Here is an 18,146-nt window from a genome sequence, read left to right as displayed (position 1 = left end):
TTACTTGTAAAGGTTGTAATTAAACCTATTTGAAAAAAGCAGCTGATAGTAAATTCAAACTCACTGTGATATCAAAGGAGAGGACATATGCATCAAGAGTCGAACCTCTATAAAAACCGTAATTGAGTTTTTCTTTTCTTTTCTTAACTTGACTTGACGCATATTTTACTTGTTTGATGTTATATTGATTCCTTTTCAAGTTTTGTGCTTAATAGTTTTAAGCTTTAGCTTGTTCTCCAAGAAATGTGAAATTTTTATTTGAAAACCAATTCATTCCCTCTTGGTTGTTATACCTCAAGCTTCTTCATCTACCAATTGGTATCAGAGTAAGTTCTTAAGTTTTGCAAGTTTAACAACCTTTGGGAGATTTTAAAAAAGAAGCTTGAAGCAACAAAAATAGCTTCAATGAACTTGGTGGTTGAAGGCTAATCAATGATGAGACATTTACTTTTCATTGGTAAAAATCATTCATTTTGAAGGATGAGGTTTGAAAATTTTGTTCAGTCTATGGATTTAGACTTATGGGATATTATTTTAGAATGACCTCATGTTTTTAGTAGGATGGTAAACAAAGTTAAACACAGTAAAACTAGAGTTGAATGGGATGACAAAGATAAAAAATTGGTTCAACTAAATTATAAAGCTATACTGTCTTATTTTGTGCACTTGGTGAGAATGAATTCAATAGACTAGCAATGTGCATGACAGCAAAGGAAATCCGGGACACATTAGAAAACTGTTATGAGGGCATTGGGTAGGTAAAAGAGTAAAAAATTGGGCTACTGACTCTAGATTATGAACTTTTCAAAATGAACTAGAAAGAGTCAATAAAAGAAATGTTTGAGAGATTCACTAAAATAATAGGAGGATTGAAAGGACTGGGAATGGAATTTCCTAATACTCAATTAGTGAAAAAAATTCTATATAGTCTTCCCAAGTCATGGAGACCCAAAGTCATAGCCATAAAAGAAGTTAAGGACTAGAACAAACTTAAGTTAGATGAGTTTCTAGGATCATTGCTCACCTATAAAATGCAACTCAAACATGAGAGTGAAGTAGATGAAGCACTTAAAAATGAGATCAAGGGAAAATATATAGCTTTTAAAGCTACTAAAGAAAAGAATAAGAAAAAATTTGAGCATAATGAAAAAGAGGAGGAATGTAACACCTAATACCCTCGTATAGAAGTCAATATAACCTTATCAATGAGATAAAGGGTCAATGGATGATGATTTAAGTGCCAAAGGATGGAGACGGGTGAAAAGAGTATTTTAAGATAAAATATTTTGTACATGAAGAAATAATAATAAAATAATAATATTTTTATCGAGAAAGAATTAGTGAGATAAAATGTGATTCGAAAGTGAATCAGGGCATAATAAGACATTTTGGGTGCTAAGGAGACAAGTGAAAAATTTTGAAATAAAATAATATTTTATTAATAAAGTATTATTAAAATATTAATATTTTATTCAATGTCGAGAATTTATATGAAGAAGAAGTATATGGTCAATCTAAGTAGGGGAGCAGAAGAACGAGGAAATTTCAAAAGAAAATGACGCTAATGGGGCTACGTGTCCTTATTAAATAAAGCTAGCGCAAGTAAGTAAATATTTTAAATATTATGGGGACATTGCGTTGGAGTACAACCTTTATATTTCGGTTGTACATGTGTAAAAGAAGATAATAGAAAGAAATTAGAATTTAAAAGATTGTGAGAGGATACAATTAAAAAGGGTGAAAACCTTAGAGGGCAAAATGAAAATTTTGCCATTAGTTTGATCAAAGCTTCCCAAGGAAGCTTTGACTCTTTTCTTCCTTATCCATGACCGGTTCTTATCTTCTCCAGTAGATATTTTCTTTTTGTCCTTCATGCTCCCACACCATTTTCATGCTCCCATACTATTTTCACCTTACCACCTAGCATTTAAAAAGAAAAATAGAGAGAATCGGCTAAGCAAAGAAAGGAGAGAGAAATAAGAGGCTTGGGTAGTAAGTGATTCAAGAGTAATTGAAGAAATATCAAGTGAGTCTCAAGATTCAAGAAACATAAGGTAAGGATTTTTGTGTTTTAAGCTCCCGGTTGGTTAAATCTTTGAAGGAATAATGTGTGAATCATTTTGTGGTAGCTATGGTGTTCATGGGCGTGAGAATATTATGAATTTTGTTGGGTGAAATCTAAGCTAAAACTAAGTGATAAGTTTAATGCTACAATTTGAAGCCTATGATTGGTTTAATATTGTGAGAATGATTGTGTGTAATATACAGTGTTATTGTGCTGTCATGAGTATGGTTGCAAGGCAATTATATTAATTGGAAGTTTGGATATGTGTGTATATATGTTGTTAGGAAAGGCTTACAAGGTTATGGGTGTTGGTGCGCATGAATGAATATTCATGTTATGCTTGGTGGCAACATGTAAATGAGAATGATAACACATGTAGACTTAGAAAATGTTTGATGGAAGTAAATTTATAATTGCTGCCATATGCTAGGTTATTGGTGTGAAAATGATGGTTGAACTTGATAAATGTCCTTAGAAAAGATTAATATATGCGCTAGAGTCATAAATGAGTTACCGATAATTATAATTTAAAGAATTACGCAAGCAAAGGATAAAGGCAACTTTGGTAAAAATGTGTCAAAATGTAAGTTAGTTGAATAAGGATTCACGATTGAATGAAAAAGAGAAGTAGAAATGATGTACACTAAAGATATTGAATTTGGATTGTTGCTAGGAAGTGAAAAAATAAAGACAGTGTATTGTGGTGGCATGCTGGAGGAAATAACGAACGACCGGCAAGTAGAAATTGCTAGTTATGCCTCAGAACTAATAACAACGTAGTATCCTGCAATCGTAAGGTGGGTGAACTTGCATTAAAATGTTTTGGGATAAATGCATACATGTTTAATTGAATCACCTGAAATGCTTTATCGGACTTTTCTTTAAAACGTGCATGGGAACAAGCCCTTAATGAAATATTTTTATGTGGTAAAGTATGTGATATAATGAAACCATGTGTTCCTATATTATGTGGATACGTGTGTTATGCTTTGAGTGATAATGCTGTATAATAGCTATAACCATAGATGTACGGTGTGGAAGTGCATGTGACGGTGCCGGTGGTGTGCGGTGTGGGAGTACACATGCCGGTAATGATGTGGGCAGGAGTGCGTGTGATGATATTGAAATATGCGTGTAGGGAGTGCACATGATGATATTGAAATGTGCGTGTAGGGAGTGAACATGATGATATTGAAATGTGCGTGTAGGGAGTGCACATGAGCTGAGTAAGGCGGCGGGGGTGTACATGTATATATATGCAATAGACAAGTTATGAAAATAAAAAATGTGATTGCACTATATGTTATAGAATGCCTTTCCGCTGCAGTAAGAAATCCTCTGTTTTGCTTGTCTTGATTGGATATTTGCTATAGTTTTCACTTTTTTCAACTTTATTGTGGATTATAAGTCCTTCACCTTAAGGGATTAAATAATCAAGGGTTGAAGTAAGGGGCGTTACAAGAAATTAAACTAAATTGCATTGTTTTTAAAATAAGTGCATCGTGTTTTCAAAATCTTTCCGTATCATTTACTTGTTCCCTTTTCTATGTTCACTCATTGAGTTTGCACTTATTATTTTCAACTTCATGTTTTAGTTTTCAAGTTTGAAGGTAGTTGGATTCCTAGGCCAAGGTGCTTCCTCTTATGTATTTTTCGGTAAGTCGCCCTGACACTAAATGTTAGCACCCACGCCCAGAGTCACTCTGTTGACGGTTAAGGTCCTTGTATATGCACATTTATATTTAATGTGAATTGTTAAGTTACATTTGACAAACTATCCATGTATATTTAATTTATAATGCAAGTGCGAGTATTTACTTGGGTTCTACGAATTGTCTTCGAACAAATTAGCATTCAAACACTATTAAGTATAGATCTTAAAAAAATATGAATGATAAATGGATTAATGTACAGATTCATATAGGAAGGCTTACTTAGGCCTAGTGGGCTATGCCTATTAGGTCCTTACGCTAGTCATGGCCCGAGATTGGGCGGTGACAAAGAAGATGATGAGGAAGTTGCCCTGTTAACTAGAAGATTCAATAAATTCTTAAGAAATAAACAAAGAGGTAGAAATAGGAAATTTTTGAGAAAAGATCCTCCTAGAAGATATGGAAGGAGGGACATGTCAAAGGATGACTATGGGGGAGATCATATTACTTGTTAAAAATGCATAAAACCTGGTCACACCAAATATGACTATTCCAATATCTAAAGAAGCTACCCTAAAGATCCTAGGAAGAAAGCAATGGCTACTACTTGGAGTGATGAGGATGAATCACCAGATGAATAGGAAGAAGAAGAAGGTGCCATTTATGTTTCATAGGAATTAATGATCTGAAGTTATTTTCTTCAAACATTACATCTTGTTCATATGACTTAGATGATGGTTCCTACTAATTTCATAAGCTCCAAGATGCATACGATGAATTAGCTTTTGAATTTGACCACATAACCTTAAAATACAAGTAGATCATAATTAAACTTAACGCTGAAAATGAAAACCTTATTAAAGTTAGGAATGAGCTTGAAGGGATAGTTAAAGACTTAGAGAATGAAGCTAGTGACTTAAAGGAGGAAAATAAACATTTGCATACAACCTATTCTAAATGGCATAGAGATCACAAAAATTGAATGAAATGCTAAAGAGTCAAAAAGCCTTTTTCGACAGGGAAGGATTAGGATATGACGCAACATAAAAGGAAACAAATCTTAAGGGCTACTTTGTTAAAAAAGTTAAGAAATGGCATATAAGTAATACATGCATTTGTCGTCATAAAGTTGGTCACTCAACTAATGTATATCCATTAAGAAATGTTGCATATAAGACAAGAGTAATCAAAAGAGTTCAAATACTGAAAGGAACCAAACCTCTAAATGGTAAAATTCTGAGGCTGAAATGGATTCCAAAAGAAACAAATTTGATTAACACTAACAAAGTGGATCCAAGAAGATTTGGATACGAAGGAGCAAATGAACTTGATTTGTGCAGGGCAAGTTAGAGAAAGAAAAGACAAAATCACAGAAGATCAAGTGTTCTTCAAACATACAAGGAGAATGGTATGAGAAAACTTTGAGATGACGCTGGAGTCTAAGCCTAACAAGATTCAACGAGGTAAATTATGCTGTTCTAAATACATTCCAGATATAGCTGTAGCATGAATATGTCATAAATATAGCTTATTGACTAATCTGATGAATATATAATGTGCTATGATAAAATTGTATTTTAATTTGTGCATTTGCATATCATCTCAGTATAAGAATTAACCTTTCCTTTTCTAAAACTAGATTCTTAAAAAATGGCGGGAATATTAAAAGGAAGCTAAGGAACAGGAATTGAGTTTAAAAGGCCCATAAAGTCGATTTCTAAAACATTAAAAGCTCAAAAACATTTAAACTTCAGTTCTTCAAAACATGTTTCCCTTTATCAACAAGCTTCCCAAACAACATGACTTGTCGATCTTTTTCTTCAAACTTCTTAAATTTGTGAGAAAAAGTCTTTGAAATTAGAAAAGGTTGAGTCTTTTCGACAAATCCTTTTGCTTCCAATCTGATAAATTCAATGCCTGTTTTTACCTCTTGAATCTTATTTTCTTGAAAATGAAGGAGTCGATTGAACTGAAATGGCAGTTCCTTAAATCTAAAACCCTCGATTTCTAAGTTTCAAATAATCCTTAAACTCAAATTCCAACTCTTAAACCTCCATCAATGGCTCTCAAAAGATTAAGAGAAGACAAAGGAAAAACACTTACCAAACCTAAGAGCCAAAAATTGCAAAGACCACCGGAATCTTTCGATATAAACTTTTCAAGTAGCATAGACAAGGAAAGATATAACAACTTGTTTGCCAAGAAGACTATAATTCATGGGAAGATTATCTATCTAAAATGGCTTGAAGAGGGATCTAGGCTGAAGTACATTAGAAATTTGTGAGAATCAGGATGGCATGATTACTTGAACTTGAAAAGACTTGTTTATGAAAATTTGGTGAGGGTATTCTACTCGAATATAACCACAGTCTACAAAGGAGATGATGGTGGAGATATAGTGGATCATGATAGATCCTTTCTCACATTTTTTGCTGGAAAAGAATTTGTTGTTACCCCAACATTACTGCAGAGAGTGCTGAACTTAAAACCCACAGCAGAAATGCTCTCACTCATGTGACAGAAGAAAATGCCATTCTAGAGGAAGAATTAAATGATGAGCTTATGACACAATCTATCCCAAACATAAGGTGACTGAAGGGTCCTACATGATTGAATGTAAGAGAGAGTGCTGCATCTGATGAGAACAAATACTTTGAGACCTTTTGGGCTTAAACAAACGATAGTGACAATTGAAGAGATGTGGTTCATACATCACATCAAAATATGTATTCAAATTTATATTGCTCAATTCATGTACAGAGATATGGAAGCACTAGTACGAGGAGCAAGCGATGACTTAGTCTATGGTATAGCTATTTTAAAGATGCTTGAAGTATTAAAGATTGATGTATCACTCGACAAGGTTGTGATGCAAAACAGCATCACAATTCAATAAACAAACAATTCAATAGAAGAAAAGATATAAAGGAGTTATTTGCCTCTTCTTCTCTAGAAGAGAAAATAAGCGGAATAAGGTAATGATATTCACCCTACTTAGCCTAACAAAAATCCCTATTACAACCTTCCAACACAAATACTGTAATTTGTAAAATAGAGAAAAGAGAAAAGCAAAGAAAACTTAAAAAAAAAAAGAATCAGTCCATTGGCGTTGTAATATAAAAGGTAACAAAACATACAAATCAAGTTGAAGAGACCCTCTGTCTTTTGGACTTGTGCTCTTCTCTGCTCTTACTTTGCCTTTCTTATAGAAGCTTTAGCTTCGCTTTAGTGCTTTTGATTTCTACCTCATCTTTAACCTCTTTCCGACTCTCTGCCACCAAGTCCTTAAGCCATGAAATATCTAGACCTGCAAACTCCAAATCAACAATACCATCCTCCATCTGCTTGATATCCTCCAGGTTGCACTTCTCTTGTTCTATGGTTGCCATTTTGTAGACCTCAGCCAATGTGTTCATGAAAACATTTCTTATTGCTAGGTGGCGAACTCGAAGGCCTGATGCAATGTTAGGGTACTTTCTGAATACCTCTTGGATCATGGGGGAATTTTCCTTTAGTACCCTAAAGCCCTCGACATTCACTATTTCATGCAATGGTGATAGCTTGGTTTCGGCAATGCTAGTCCCTCCGCGCCAAAAGAACAGCCTTCATGATTCCCAAAAACCTCTAAGTTAGGTTAACATAAGACAGAAGCCATATGGTGAAATATTATGGTTACAAAAGTAAATACAAAAAATAATTATCCTATCAAAAAACGTTCATATCACCCACAATTATTTTCAATATACTATTAAAATTAATACCAAAATAACAGTTACATATGCTTGAAAACATTACAAAAAACATCTTATTATGATTAGAAATCTCAAATGTCTAATGATAAGGTTCAAGATCCTCACCAATATTATCCCGTTGACAAATCAAGATAAAGTGTCAATAAATGATATGAAGCTTTTGACAGACAATAATAACCTTGTAATTTGACCATAGCCATTTCCTTAAAATAGAAAAAATTTTTGAGTTTGGATTTGTATGATAATTATATGAGAAAGGTGCACTCAACTCTGGTTGCATTACAGAGCCAATGCAGTTAAAGTATCAAAAAAGAAATTTTGACACTTGAAGTTTAGTTTGCCAAATAAAATTAAGTGGTTTGATTAGTTCACTATATCTTTGACGCCTGCGAAATAAACAAGAAAAGTTAACTTTATTAGTCGAAGAGAATCAAGGAGAGATTATATGGATCATAACATCATTTGTATATGTGTGTGTGAACTTAATTGCTTGAAGGGTATCTACATCAAGAATGATAGTCATTATATGGTATATGTTTTCCTCTACTAGCTAAATTGATAAAGTAAAAAGCTTTAGTAGGCATGAGTACCGATATACCATAGTTAATCAAAACTCCTAAACGGCGTTTGCGTACCTGAACATCCTGATCGAGAAAATCTTGGTGCAGCTGTTGCATCCCAAGTTTCAGTGCTTCATTTGCCATTTTCACCACATTCATGATTTTGGATTGATCACTCAAATCCGTCTCTAATTTATTGGCTCGAGCTTTAGTCTTTAATTTGCATAACATTAAGCAAAAGTTAGAAAGGAGAAAGACTGGAAACAGAGAGAGAGAGAGAGTGGATTGGTCTCTTGCCTCTGAAAGCTCCTTGTTCAAAGAGTTTATCTCAGACTGTTGCACCTCCATCTTCTCTTTCAAACTTCTGTTCTCTGCCTCTGATCTTTCGTACTCATCCTTCATATCCAGATACAAAAAAGACAAATTCCATAAGATGGAAAATAAAAATTAGGGGAAAAAATAATACAAACCAATAACATTAAGAATAAGAGAGAATTCTTTACTGCTTTCTTAAGCCGATAATTTTTGCAACTTTTTTTTTTATTTTCACCTTTTTGATGTCCGGTAAGCTTCGGTTTGCGACTTACCTTTTTTGCAGGTTTGTGACCTGAAGCCTCTGCCTGCTTTTTAGCATAAAAAACCTCCATATTCATGGACATGAAAAGTTAAATCCCCTGTAAAAAAAATTCATAATTATAATGGCTACTGTAATATACCTACTGCACAAAGCAAAAAAAGAAAAAAGAAAAGGAAAAGGAAGGTTTCCAATACAAAAGTTCGTATCCTGATTTTTTTTTTAATAGCAAAAGCGTCAAATTTATTCATCATGACGGGACCTGAACCCTTCCACCATTACACAGAAACATAAGAGCAGAAGACTTTGGTTCATATATCAGTCCATTTTATCTGATATATCTTTCCAAAGCCTCTTCAAAAGGCCAAAGAGAAACATCCCCTGTACACATCAAAAAACCAGAAAGAAAACCCCCAAAAGAGCCACTAGATTCACCCCTCCAGAAAACCAAGAACTCCTAGAATATTGCAGTCACCCATGAAACATAAAAAGGCATCCTTGCCTGCCAAGTGCCCCACTCTCGTAGTCCGAAAGGGCAAGGGAGGGATCATAACAACAAGAATAAACAGAGAGAAAAAAAATCAAGACTCAATAACAACCATAACCCCAAAAGGAAAGATTCTAAACTTTACCCAAAAATAGTATATGAAAACAAATTTTGGAAAGAAAGGATCTGACAAGAATATACTGAAAAGAAGCTGAAAAAGAAAAATTCAAGCTACCGAGAACGCATAACTGGAAGAAGCAGGAAAATTGAAGTAAGCGACCGTTACAAAGAGGTGTCTAAATCCACTCAATATTGGGCCGGATATTGAGTTCTGAAATTCAGGCTGCCCAGCCCAAAACTATGAACACCACTAGCTAAAATTATCATTTCTTTCTATGTTCTCCTGTAGAATGGAATGGTTTACAACCAACCAACAGAATATATATATATATATATATATATATATATATTTGGATTAATATTTGATGTATTGACATGTTACTTGTTGGTAAGTGGGCTTACCTTTTCAACAGAATATACCACTCCCTTTTTTATCGAAGAAGCTTACCTTATTAATCTTCCTTCGTGCATACAACAATTTCTTCACTCTCATTGATGTGGAGCGGCTATTAGAGTCTTCCACAATAAATTACACGTTCCAAAATCCTATGGCCTTTAATGGTGCCCCAAGAATGAAGAGAAAAAAATAAGAAAAGAGTTTCTTGGTTTTTCTGACTTATAGAAGAACTCACATTCACTCTTTTTTGCTGTGTGTTGAAACTAGTACGTCTACTCACTATTTATAGACGTATTAGGGATGTAGAATTTAGATATTATCACTGCTTATAAAATCCATATTAATACCCTCCAACTAAAATGTGTCACATTAGATTTGTTTCCTTTTATAATAAGTTACAGTATACTCCATAACCTTCTATCTAAAAATATTCTTTTGGGAAATTTATCCTATACACTATCACTGGAATTACTCCACTAGAGAGTTGCCATATGTCTCATTAGACTATATTTAAAAATAATAATAAATAAATGGACATTTTTTAATCTTATTTGTGGATTTTAAACCTCAAAAGATTTTAAAGTTTGAACTATGCACAATAGGAAATAACACTCTCTCATCACATAAATCTCATCATACATCCCAAGATTCGAATTTGAGACCTTCAAGATGGAATCTCTAATTCTAACAATTGGGATGTCCCGTTGGAAACATAATCCCTTTTTATTTCCGTTTTTTTGCCACCACCTTTCCCATTCTATTTCACCAAAATTCCTAATGTAAACTAATTAAAAACTATTTTCTAGCATTTGCATCAAACTTATTTGCTAGGATTTTTAGTAGTAAGAAAACTTATTCTTTTTATCCCCTCGTATCAATTCATTATTCTCTAAAGAACTCTCAAATTACACCCAAAAAAAAAAGGTCAACACTGTTCTCATCCATATAGTATCCAATAACCCTAATATAATGCTGGAAAACTGAATCAACCAAGAAATTCCTCTCCTCATAAATCTTGCAAGAGCCATTTTCAGCTTGAAATCTCTTCTCATAATTTTTACACTAATTCTTTCTCAAACACATATGACCTGGCAATCTTCCATATAAAACAAATTGTCAATTCTTCAATCTTTCTATAAGTTTAGCATTGGGATTTAGGAATTTCAAAGTTGAATTGGGGAAAGGAGGATCTGATGGAGAATGAGGGTTCAAGGCATGCTTTAGAGAGGCATATATCGAACAAAGAAATTAAGAGAATTTTAGACAAGTGATCATGTGTGTAGGAGCCTATTTTAGAAGATAAAAATAAAAATCTGAAAGGATATGTTTTGATTGGACACTTTAGATATGGAATCTCATAGACAGCACTATAGAGAAGATTTTAAACTCTACAAGAAAACCCTAATAAGTTGCTCCAAATTAACAAATCAATCAATAATTATTATAAATTTAATTTCAGTGTTAGTAAACATTTTTCATATATGGCAACAACATCTAAGCACCCAAGCATACAAACGCAAGAAACAGTAAAACATAAACTAGATTCAGCCAAGCAAAGCACGTAATCTTGAAACCTCCTTTAAAATTTTCTATTTATAAATCCCTGGTGAAACTAGCAATAAATAAATTATAGATCACTCTTATAATTTGACTATAGAAGACAAATATAATCTCAAATTCATAGTTTTTAGGAACTTAACATTTTCTATATGCACTTATCATTTTATGCTCCTGTACACTTCTAAATTGATTGTACGCTCTATTTTTTTTCTTATTTAATTATTTAACCTATTTAGTTCCTATTTGTAATTTCTCTAGAGTTTATGTGAATATAATCACTTAAAAGGCTTTGGATTGAAAAATAAAAAATGTACTAATGAGAGAAAAAGATAGTAATATTAGACATACAGCATTTGTATTTGTTGTTTTCTTCTTCTTATTTTAGAACTGTTATATTCCTTCAAACTGTTATATATTATTCATGTTTCCAAAATGTTTAAAAAAGGAAAAAAAAAAAAGAAAGCTTCGTATAATAAGGCTTCTCTACCTGACTATATAGAAATAAGTCTTTGAGATTTCAAATCATAGGCACCCTTAATTAATTAATTCACAAATTCATTGGGTAGCACATACCTGTGGTCTCATTCAAGGCTTCAAGGTTCTCCAGATCATTCAACTAAAACAATAATTTGGAAAAGAATCACATTCAGCATCCAATAATACGAAAATCAGTGCACTAATTAATGAAATAGAATTAACATACCCACTCAAGATCCATTGGTATATTATTTAATTCCAAGTTCACAAAATCATCCTGCAAATTAGGAGAAACATCAATTGCAGTAGCACATGCCATCAATTTTAAAACTCTGAAGGGTTAAATAATTACATGCTATTGTTCTAGCAACTATATATGATGATGATGATGGAGGTGACCGTCAGTTTTATCAAAGACTGTGTAGCATATAAATATTTAACACTGTGATGTTGGATAATTTAGGATAGAAACATGGATCATGAGTTATGAGTTGTTCCCCCAAGATGTTAATCTATTGAGAGGCAACAGTATGTGGTATTGAAAGAGTCGAGTGCATGTTTGGGGTAGCTTCAGAGTAATAGTGAGTTGACCAGAGTATTAGTAATGAAACAGTATGTTGAAAGTAGGTTAGCAATCCTATGCTCTTTAAAAATAAAGCATACAATGTGTTGGATATAGGATGTTATGCTTTTCCAATTTAACTGATTTATGGGCTTACATATAAGATACTACCCCTTGTCTAGTAGTAACAGCACAAATGGATTATGACATTTCCCCGACAAAGGAAAAGTTTAAATTTCCACTGCATCGTGTAATATGATTGCATGCTTTTTCCCCAACATATGAAAAAGAGGATGAAACAATAGCGAGAACTGGACATTCCTACCTAAGCTCCATGACAAGTATTTAGGAAATGAAAAAGGCACAACATAAATTTAGAAGGTTGAATTTCAGGTGATAGAGTGAAAAACTAGGAAAGTTTAACAACAAAAGGCTGGCAGATCTAATACTAGAAGATCAGGAGAAGTGGCAATGGGGGCTGAGTATGGTAGTAAGAAGTCAGAAGAAGTAATGGTTGGGTGTAAGAACTAGCAGGAAGAGAAGGAGGTATTACATATTAGCAAGTTCTCATGCACTAAAAAAAGAAATTAATCATAGGAGTATAATCTTTTCCTGAAAGGTAAAGGAGCATTTATTAAACAATAGAGCAGAAGCGTAGGATGTTATACATAAGCCAAATCAAGGCCAATAACCAAGAAAAGGAAAAGGCAATTAGGCAAAAATATTGTAGGCAGTCAGTAATCAAAACCAGCGGAAAGCGGCATCAAAGAAGTAGTTAAAACAGGGTATTCACTTGAACACGATAGAAATTTCAAGTCCACCATTGAAAGAACCACCACTCGGGGAAGCAAATTTCCAGTTAAAGGTGATGACAAATCAAGGCAAAGTGTCAATAAATGATATGAAGCTTTTAACAGACAATAATAACCTTGTAATTTGGTAATAGCTATCTCCTTTTGTTTTTGCCAGTTAGTTCATAGAACATGATATTTAAATGCATAGTTCAAGCTCAATGCAGATATCCCTATTTTCCAAAGTAAGGTAGCTTATGCAGCAAAAGTAAGGTGAACCGATAAAATGCACATACAGACTTCAATGTTAGAACTACAGATTAAAGACAAATCAGGCTCCATCTCCCTGGATGAAAGGATTAGCAATCTCATCTGTACCATCAGTTGGTGACACAAGCATAACAGCAGTACCCCTACAAACTATCAAGCCAAGACGCCTGGTGCATTTTATGAGTTTGGATTTGTATGATAATTATATGAGAAAGGTGCACTCCATTTTGGTTGCATTACAGAGCCCATGCATTTAAAGCATCGAAAAAGAAATTTTGACACTTGAAGTTTAGTTTGCCAAATAAAATTAAGTGGTGTGATTAGTTCACTATATCTTTGATGCCTGTGAAATAAACAAGAAAAAAAGTTAACTTTATTAGTCGAAGAGAATCAAGGAGAGATTATATAGTTTATAACATCATTTGTACATGCATGTGTGAACTCAATTGTTTGAAGGGTGTCTTCATCAAGAATGAAAGTCATTATATGGTATATGTTTTCCTCTACTAGCTTAATTGATAAAGTCAAAAGCTTTAGTAGGCATGAGTACCAATGTACCATAGTTAATCAAAACTCCTATACGGTGTTTGCATACCTGAACATCCGAATCGAGAAAATCATGTTGCATCTGTTCAATCGTAATGTTCAGCGCTTCATTTTTTATTTTCAGCTCATGCACGATTTTGGATTGATCACTTAAAGCTGTCTCTGATTTATTCACTCGAGCTTTAGCCTTTAATTTGCATAACATTAAGCAAAAGTTAGAAAGGAGAAAGACTGGAAACAGAGAGAGAGAGAGGATTGGTCTCTTGCCTCTGAAAGCTCCTCGTTCAAAGAGTTTATATTAGACCGTAGTACCTCCATCTCCTCTTTCAAACTTTTGTTCTCTGCCTCTGATCTGTTGTACTCATCCTTCGTATCCAGATACAAAAAGGACAAATTCCATAAGATGGAAAATAAAAATTAGGGGAAAGAATAATACAAACCAATAACATTAAGAATAAGAGAGAATTCTTTACTGCTTTCCTAAGCCGATAATTTTTGCAACATTTTATTTTATTTTCACGTTTTTGATGTTCGCTTAGCATCGGTTTGCGACCTCCCTTTTTTGCAGGTTTGTGACCTGAAGCCTCTGCCTGCTCTTTAGCATCAAAAACCTCCATATTCATGGACATGGAAAATGAAATCCCCTGAAAAAAAGAAAATCTCATAATGGCTACTGCTATATCTTACTGTACAAAGCAAAAAAAAAAAAAAGGAAAAGGAAAGCTTTCCAATAAAAAAAGTTCGTATCCTGATTTGATCAGTAAAAGTAATAAGTTCATAGTGTTCCTGTAATTAATTAGCATAACCAAAAAAGAAAGATTCTAAACTTTACCCAAAAATAGTATATGAAAACAAATTTGAGAAACTAAAGATCTGAAGAGAATATACTGAAAAGAACTGAAAAAGAAAAAAAAATTCAAACTAGTAAAAAACGCATAACTGGAAGAAGCAAGAAAATTGAAGCGAGCGACGCATCAAATTGGTGTAGAAAAAGAATAAAAACCACCAAGAAATTAAAAATGCCAAAGAAATAAGCGTCCTTATTCTTTCAAAGTACGAGAGGAAAGGAAATCAGTGCTTACTGGTTCCGTTCCTCTGGAGAAAGAGTGTATAGCTGCTTACAACTTTCAAACTTATTTCTACTTCTGGAGTTTGCTATAAGAACGGATGGAACCAAAGGCCTTCAGGACTCGACAACATAATTGACATTCTTACAAAAGCCTTTAGACGCACCTACCATGTTTCGAGTAAGAATCGCGACAGATTTATCGTCTCCATTGAAATCCTAATCTACGTGAATTAAAATACAAAACATAATGATCAGTGATAATTTATAAAATAATTACTTTTTGATGTAATTGTTGTGTGTGTACTGTATATATATATATATATATATATATTTTAACAACGTATTATTAAATATATTTTGATATATTAATTATAAATATTTTATAATCTATTAATATAGTTTAATTTTTATATGTCTCAGTTATAAGAAAACAAAGAGCAAGAGCAAAGAAAATGCATAAAGGTTTTATATTAGTGGATTAAAGCAATATAGAACTTTATTGTTGAAATTTATCAACAAGTTAATCAATTAATATATGTTATTAATCATCTAAACTCAGGTCTCAACTTCAAAGTTTGCCTCTAGAATAAGTTAATGGATTCATCGATTAAGTGAACATTAATTTTTAAAAAATATGAATTAATGGATTAAATTTTGCGTGAACCAAATTAAAATGTGAATGAATTTATAAAATTTGAAAGATTAAAAGGACTTTTTATTTTTTAAAGTTATAATTTTTGAGAAAAGATGTATTTATTTATGAACCGGGTGTCTAAAGCACATTTTGAATCCTATAAATGCTTCCTAGAAGCTTTAAAAACAACATGTAACAATTAAATCATTCAAAAACTCTTGCATTCATCATCTTAGCATATATTTTTTTGAATTATATTCAATTAAGTTAAAGAGAATGTTATAATACAATTTTTGATTTCCTATTCTTTTTAACATTTCATCTTGAAGATAACAAATTTAAGTGTACATTTTCATCTTGACAGAAACTAATATTTTTAAAGGCAATTTATTTACGAAAAAAATTGTCATTTAACCTTATATTCTTTTCTTTTACCCATTTACTCTTTTTTTTTAACTATTACCAATGCAAAATACTTACACAATTATATTTATCTTTAACAAAATATTTAAACTCTACTCAACATTTAATTTCAATAATATGCCATATAAATTTTGTGTCACAAATTCAGTATTTGAAATCTTTCGAATTAAAAATTCAATATTTAATTTCCCATCCTTAACTTTTTTTTTCAATTTATCGAACATTATATCTTGATGTATAAGGTTCATGAAAAAAAGTTGATAGATTTTTTAATCATTATTTTTTTGGTACATGATGTTTTAATCATTATAATAATAACGTAATATATTTTAATACTACTCTCAACCTTTAAAAAAAAAATAATGTAACATACATATTATTCTAATAAAATGAACATACCATTATAATTGAATGCACGTGTCATTTAAATTAAATTAAATACAAGGTACATGAATTCTCAAAGGGTAATTTGGTCTTAACAGCTTGAACATGATTATACAGAAGTAAAAGTTAGCCTCTTACACTCAATCCAATTTATTTTTTTAGAAAACCGCTAATTATTAACTATTATGATATGTTGCATTGAACTGTAATTTTCCCCTTTAAAATTTTAAAGTAGGCTTCCCGTTTGGAAATATAATTGGAAAGAATGTCATTATCATGTTGGGTAGGGCAAATTCTTAGTAATGTTTAGATTCTCATGGTATCACTTTCCCTTCACTCGTGTCATCCTTATGCGGCGGTGGGAATTTTACATTCCCTGCTACTTTGGGAAAGTAATTAATTTTTTTAACTGAAAGATTAAGTATCCTATGATCCATAATTATATTAACTAAGTACAACTTACAAGTTTTAGTTTGAAAAGTTAACATGGATGGTATTAGTATACATCCCTAATACACTTATCACTTTCCAAATTGGCACAAACATGATTTATTACGACTATAGTACTAAAGCCATTTTATAATTGATAACGATTTTTTTACTATTTCATGAATGTCATATTCATATTTAAACTTTATTTAAATCGAAAAAGAATTGAAAAAAAAAATTACTCGTAGATATGTAAAACTTATTCATAAATTATGAAGATGGACTGAAAAAGAATGAACAAAAAACATAATAGAAGAAGCCGAGCCCTCCTTCCTCCCCTTCTCCATTTCCTCTCCTCCCTTGTCTGTAATTCTAAAAAGTATCTCCCCGAAAGGATTTTCCATGGTCAAGCCGAGCGGGCCGTGAGGCCTCAAACTTTCGAGCCATTTGGGCCCCAGTAGTAGGCTGAGTTATTTTCCTTTCTTTTTTGGTCCAGTGCAGAGAGTTTTATTAAGGGACAATAAAAAGGGGCAAATTGAGGATTGTATAGGAGTTGGGTTTGATTGCCAATTGCAAAAACGAATCGCATCATGGAACCAGAATTAAATGCGCTGTGAAGTTGAGCCACCGACTTCGTTCCTAAATAGGGCCTTAGCTAGCAGTACGGGACCCCATCAAATCGAGACCATTGAATATTTTTAGATAGTTATTAGTCGCTTTAATGGTTGGGTGCTTGGTGTTTAAATCCCTGCCACACTGCATTCCACCAAATTCACAAAGCTGTTACAATCAGTATTTTTAATACCTTCATTCATATCTATATAGAAGAAGCAAATTCACATATGTTTTGTATATGTATACCTTTTGAGTCACATTTGGTCTGCCATTAATTTCAACAACTTCCCTAAGGATCACCCTTTACTTGCATGTGCTAATTGAAGTCGGCAGCAGGAAAGAAATGGAAAGGGCATATGTGCCTCTGCCACTAGCTAGGAAAGAAATGAAAAGTATTCCTTGTGTTTGGTAAGGGAGAAAGAAGAAGAAAAAAAAGGAAAAGGAGTGAAAGGCAAAATTTATTTTCTTCCCACCTTTTCAAATCGGAGAAGGGAAGGAAAATAAGTGGATTTGATTTTTTTTTTTTTTGTTTTTTTCCCCCAAATCCCATTCTCCCAAAAGTATTAAGGAAAACACTAATTCAACTTAGATTAACAATGTGTATAAGGAAAGGATGAAAAAGAACACTAGGAAGGTGAAAGGGAAAGCAAGAAATAGCATATTGAAGGCATAACTATAGTACTTGATGGATAAAGTTATCTTCATTTTCATTTATGTAGTTCAAGTTCGATGTACTCTCTCATATATATATATATATATATATATATATATATAGTATA

General features: G+C 32.7%; 1 protein-coding gene across 1 annotated transcript; it reads right to left on the bottom strand.

The window, feature by feature from the left end:
* On the bottom strand, positions 7,072–15,029 carry LOC108661883. Its single transcript, XM_018120790.1, has 10 exons — positions 14,896–15,029; positions 14,287–14,457; positions 14,081–14,179; positions 13,863–14,000; positions 11,871–11,921; positions 11,741–11,783; positions 8,617–8,703; positions 8,327–8,425; positions 8,105–8,242; positions 7,072–7,320 (listed from the first exon to the last, which is right to left on the bottom strand). The coding sequence occupies exons 2-7, from the start codon at positions 14,440–14,442 to the stop codon at positions 8,657–8,659; spliced, it is 534 nt and encodes a 177-aa protein (XP_017976279.1). The 5' UTR covers positions 14,443–14,457; positions 14,896–15,029; the 3' UTR covers positions 7,072–7,320; positions 8,105–8,242; positions 8,327–8,425; positions 8,617–8,656.

This window comes from Theobroma cacao, chromosome 1 (assembly GCF_000208745.1).
Source record: "Theobroma cacao cultivar B97-61/B2 chromosome 1, Criollo_cocoa_genome_V2, whole genome shotgun sequence".
Classification (NCBI taxonomy): domain Eukaryota; kingdom Viridiplantae; phylum Streptophyta; class Magnoliopsida; order Malvales; family Malvaceae; genus Theobroma; species Theobroma cacao.
This window is presented reverse-complemented; position numbering and strand designations above follow the sequence as displayed.

Excerpts from the sequence above, each read along its gene's own strand:
- LOC108661883 (XM_018120790.1), bottom strand. The coding sequence starts at position 14,442 with ATGTCCATGAATATGGAGGTTTTTGATGCTAAAGAGCAGGCAGAGGCT. Across the intron at positions 11,784-11,870 it reads TACCAATGGATCTTGAGTGG|TTGAATGATCTGGAGAACCT; the intron begins GTATGTTAATTC and ends TTATTGTTTTAG. Across the intron at positions 8,704-11,740 it reads AGCCTTGAATGAGACCACAG|GGGATTTAACTTTTCATGTC; the intron begins GTATGTGCTACC and ends TTTTTTTTACAG.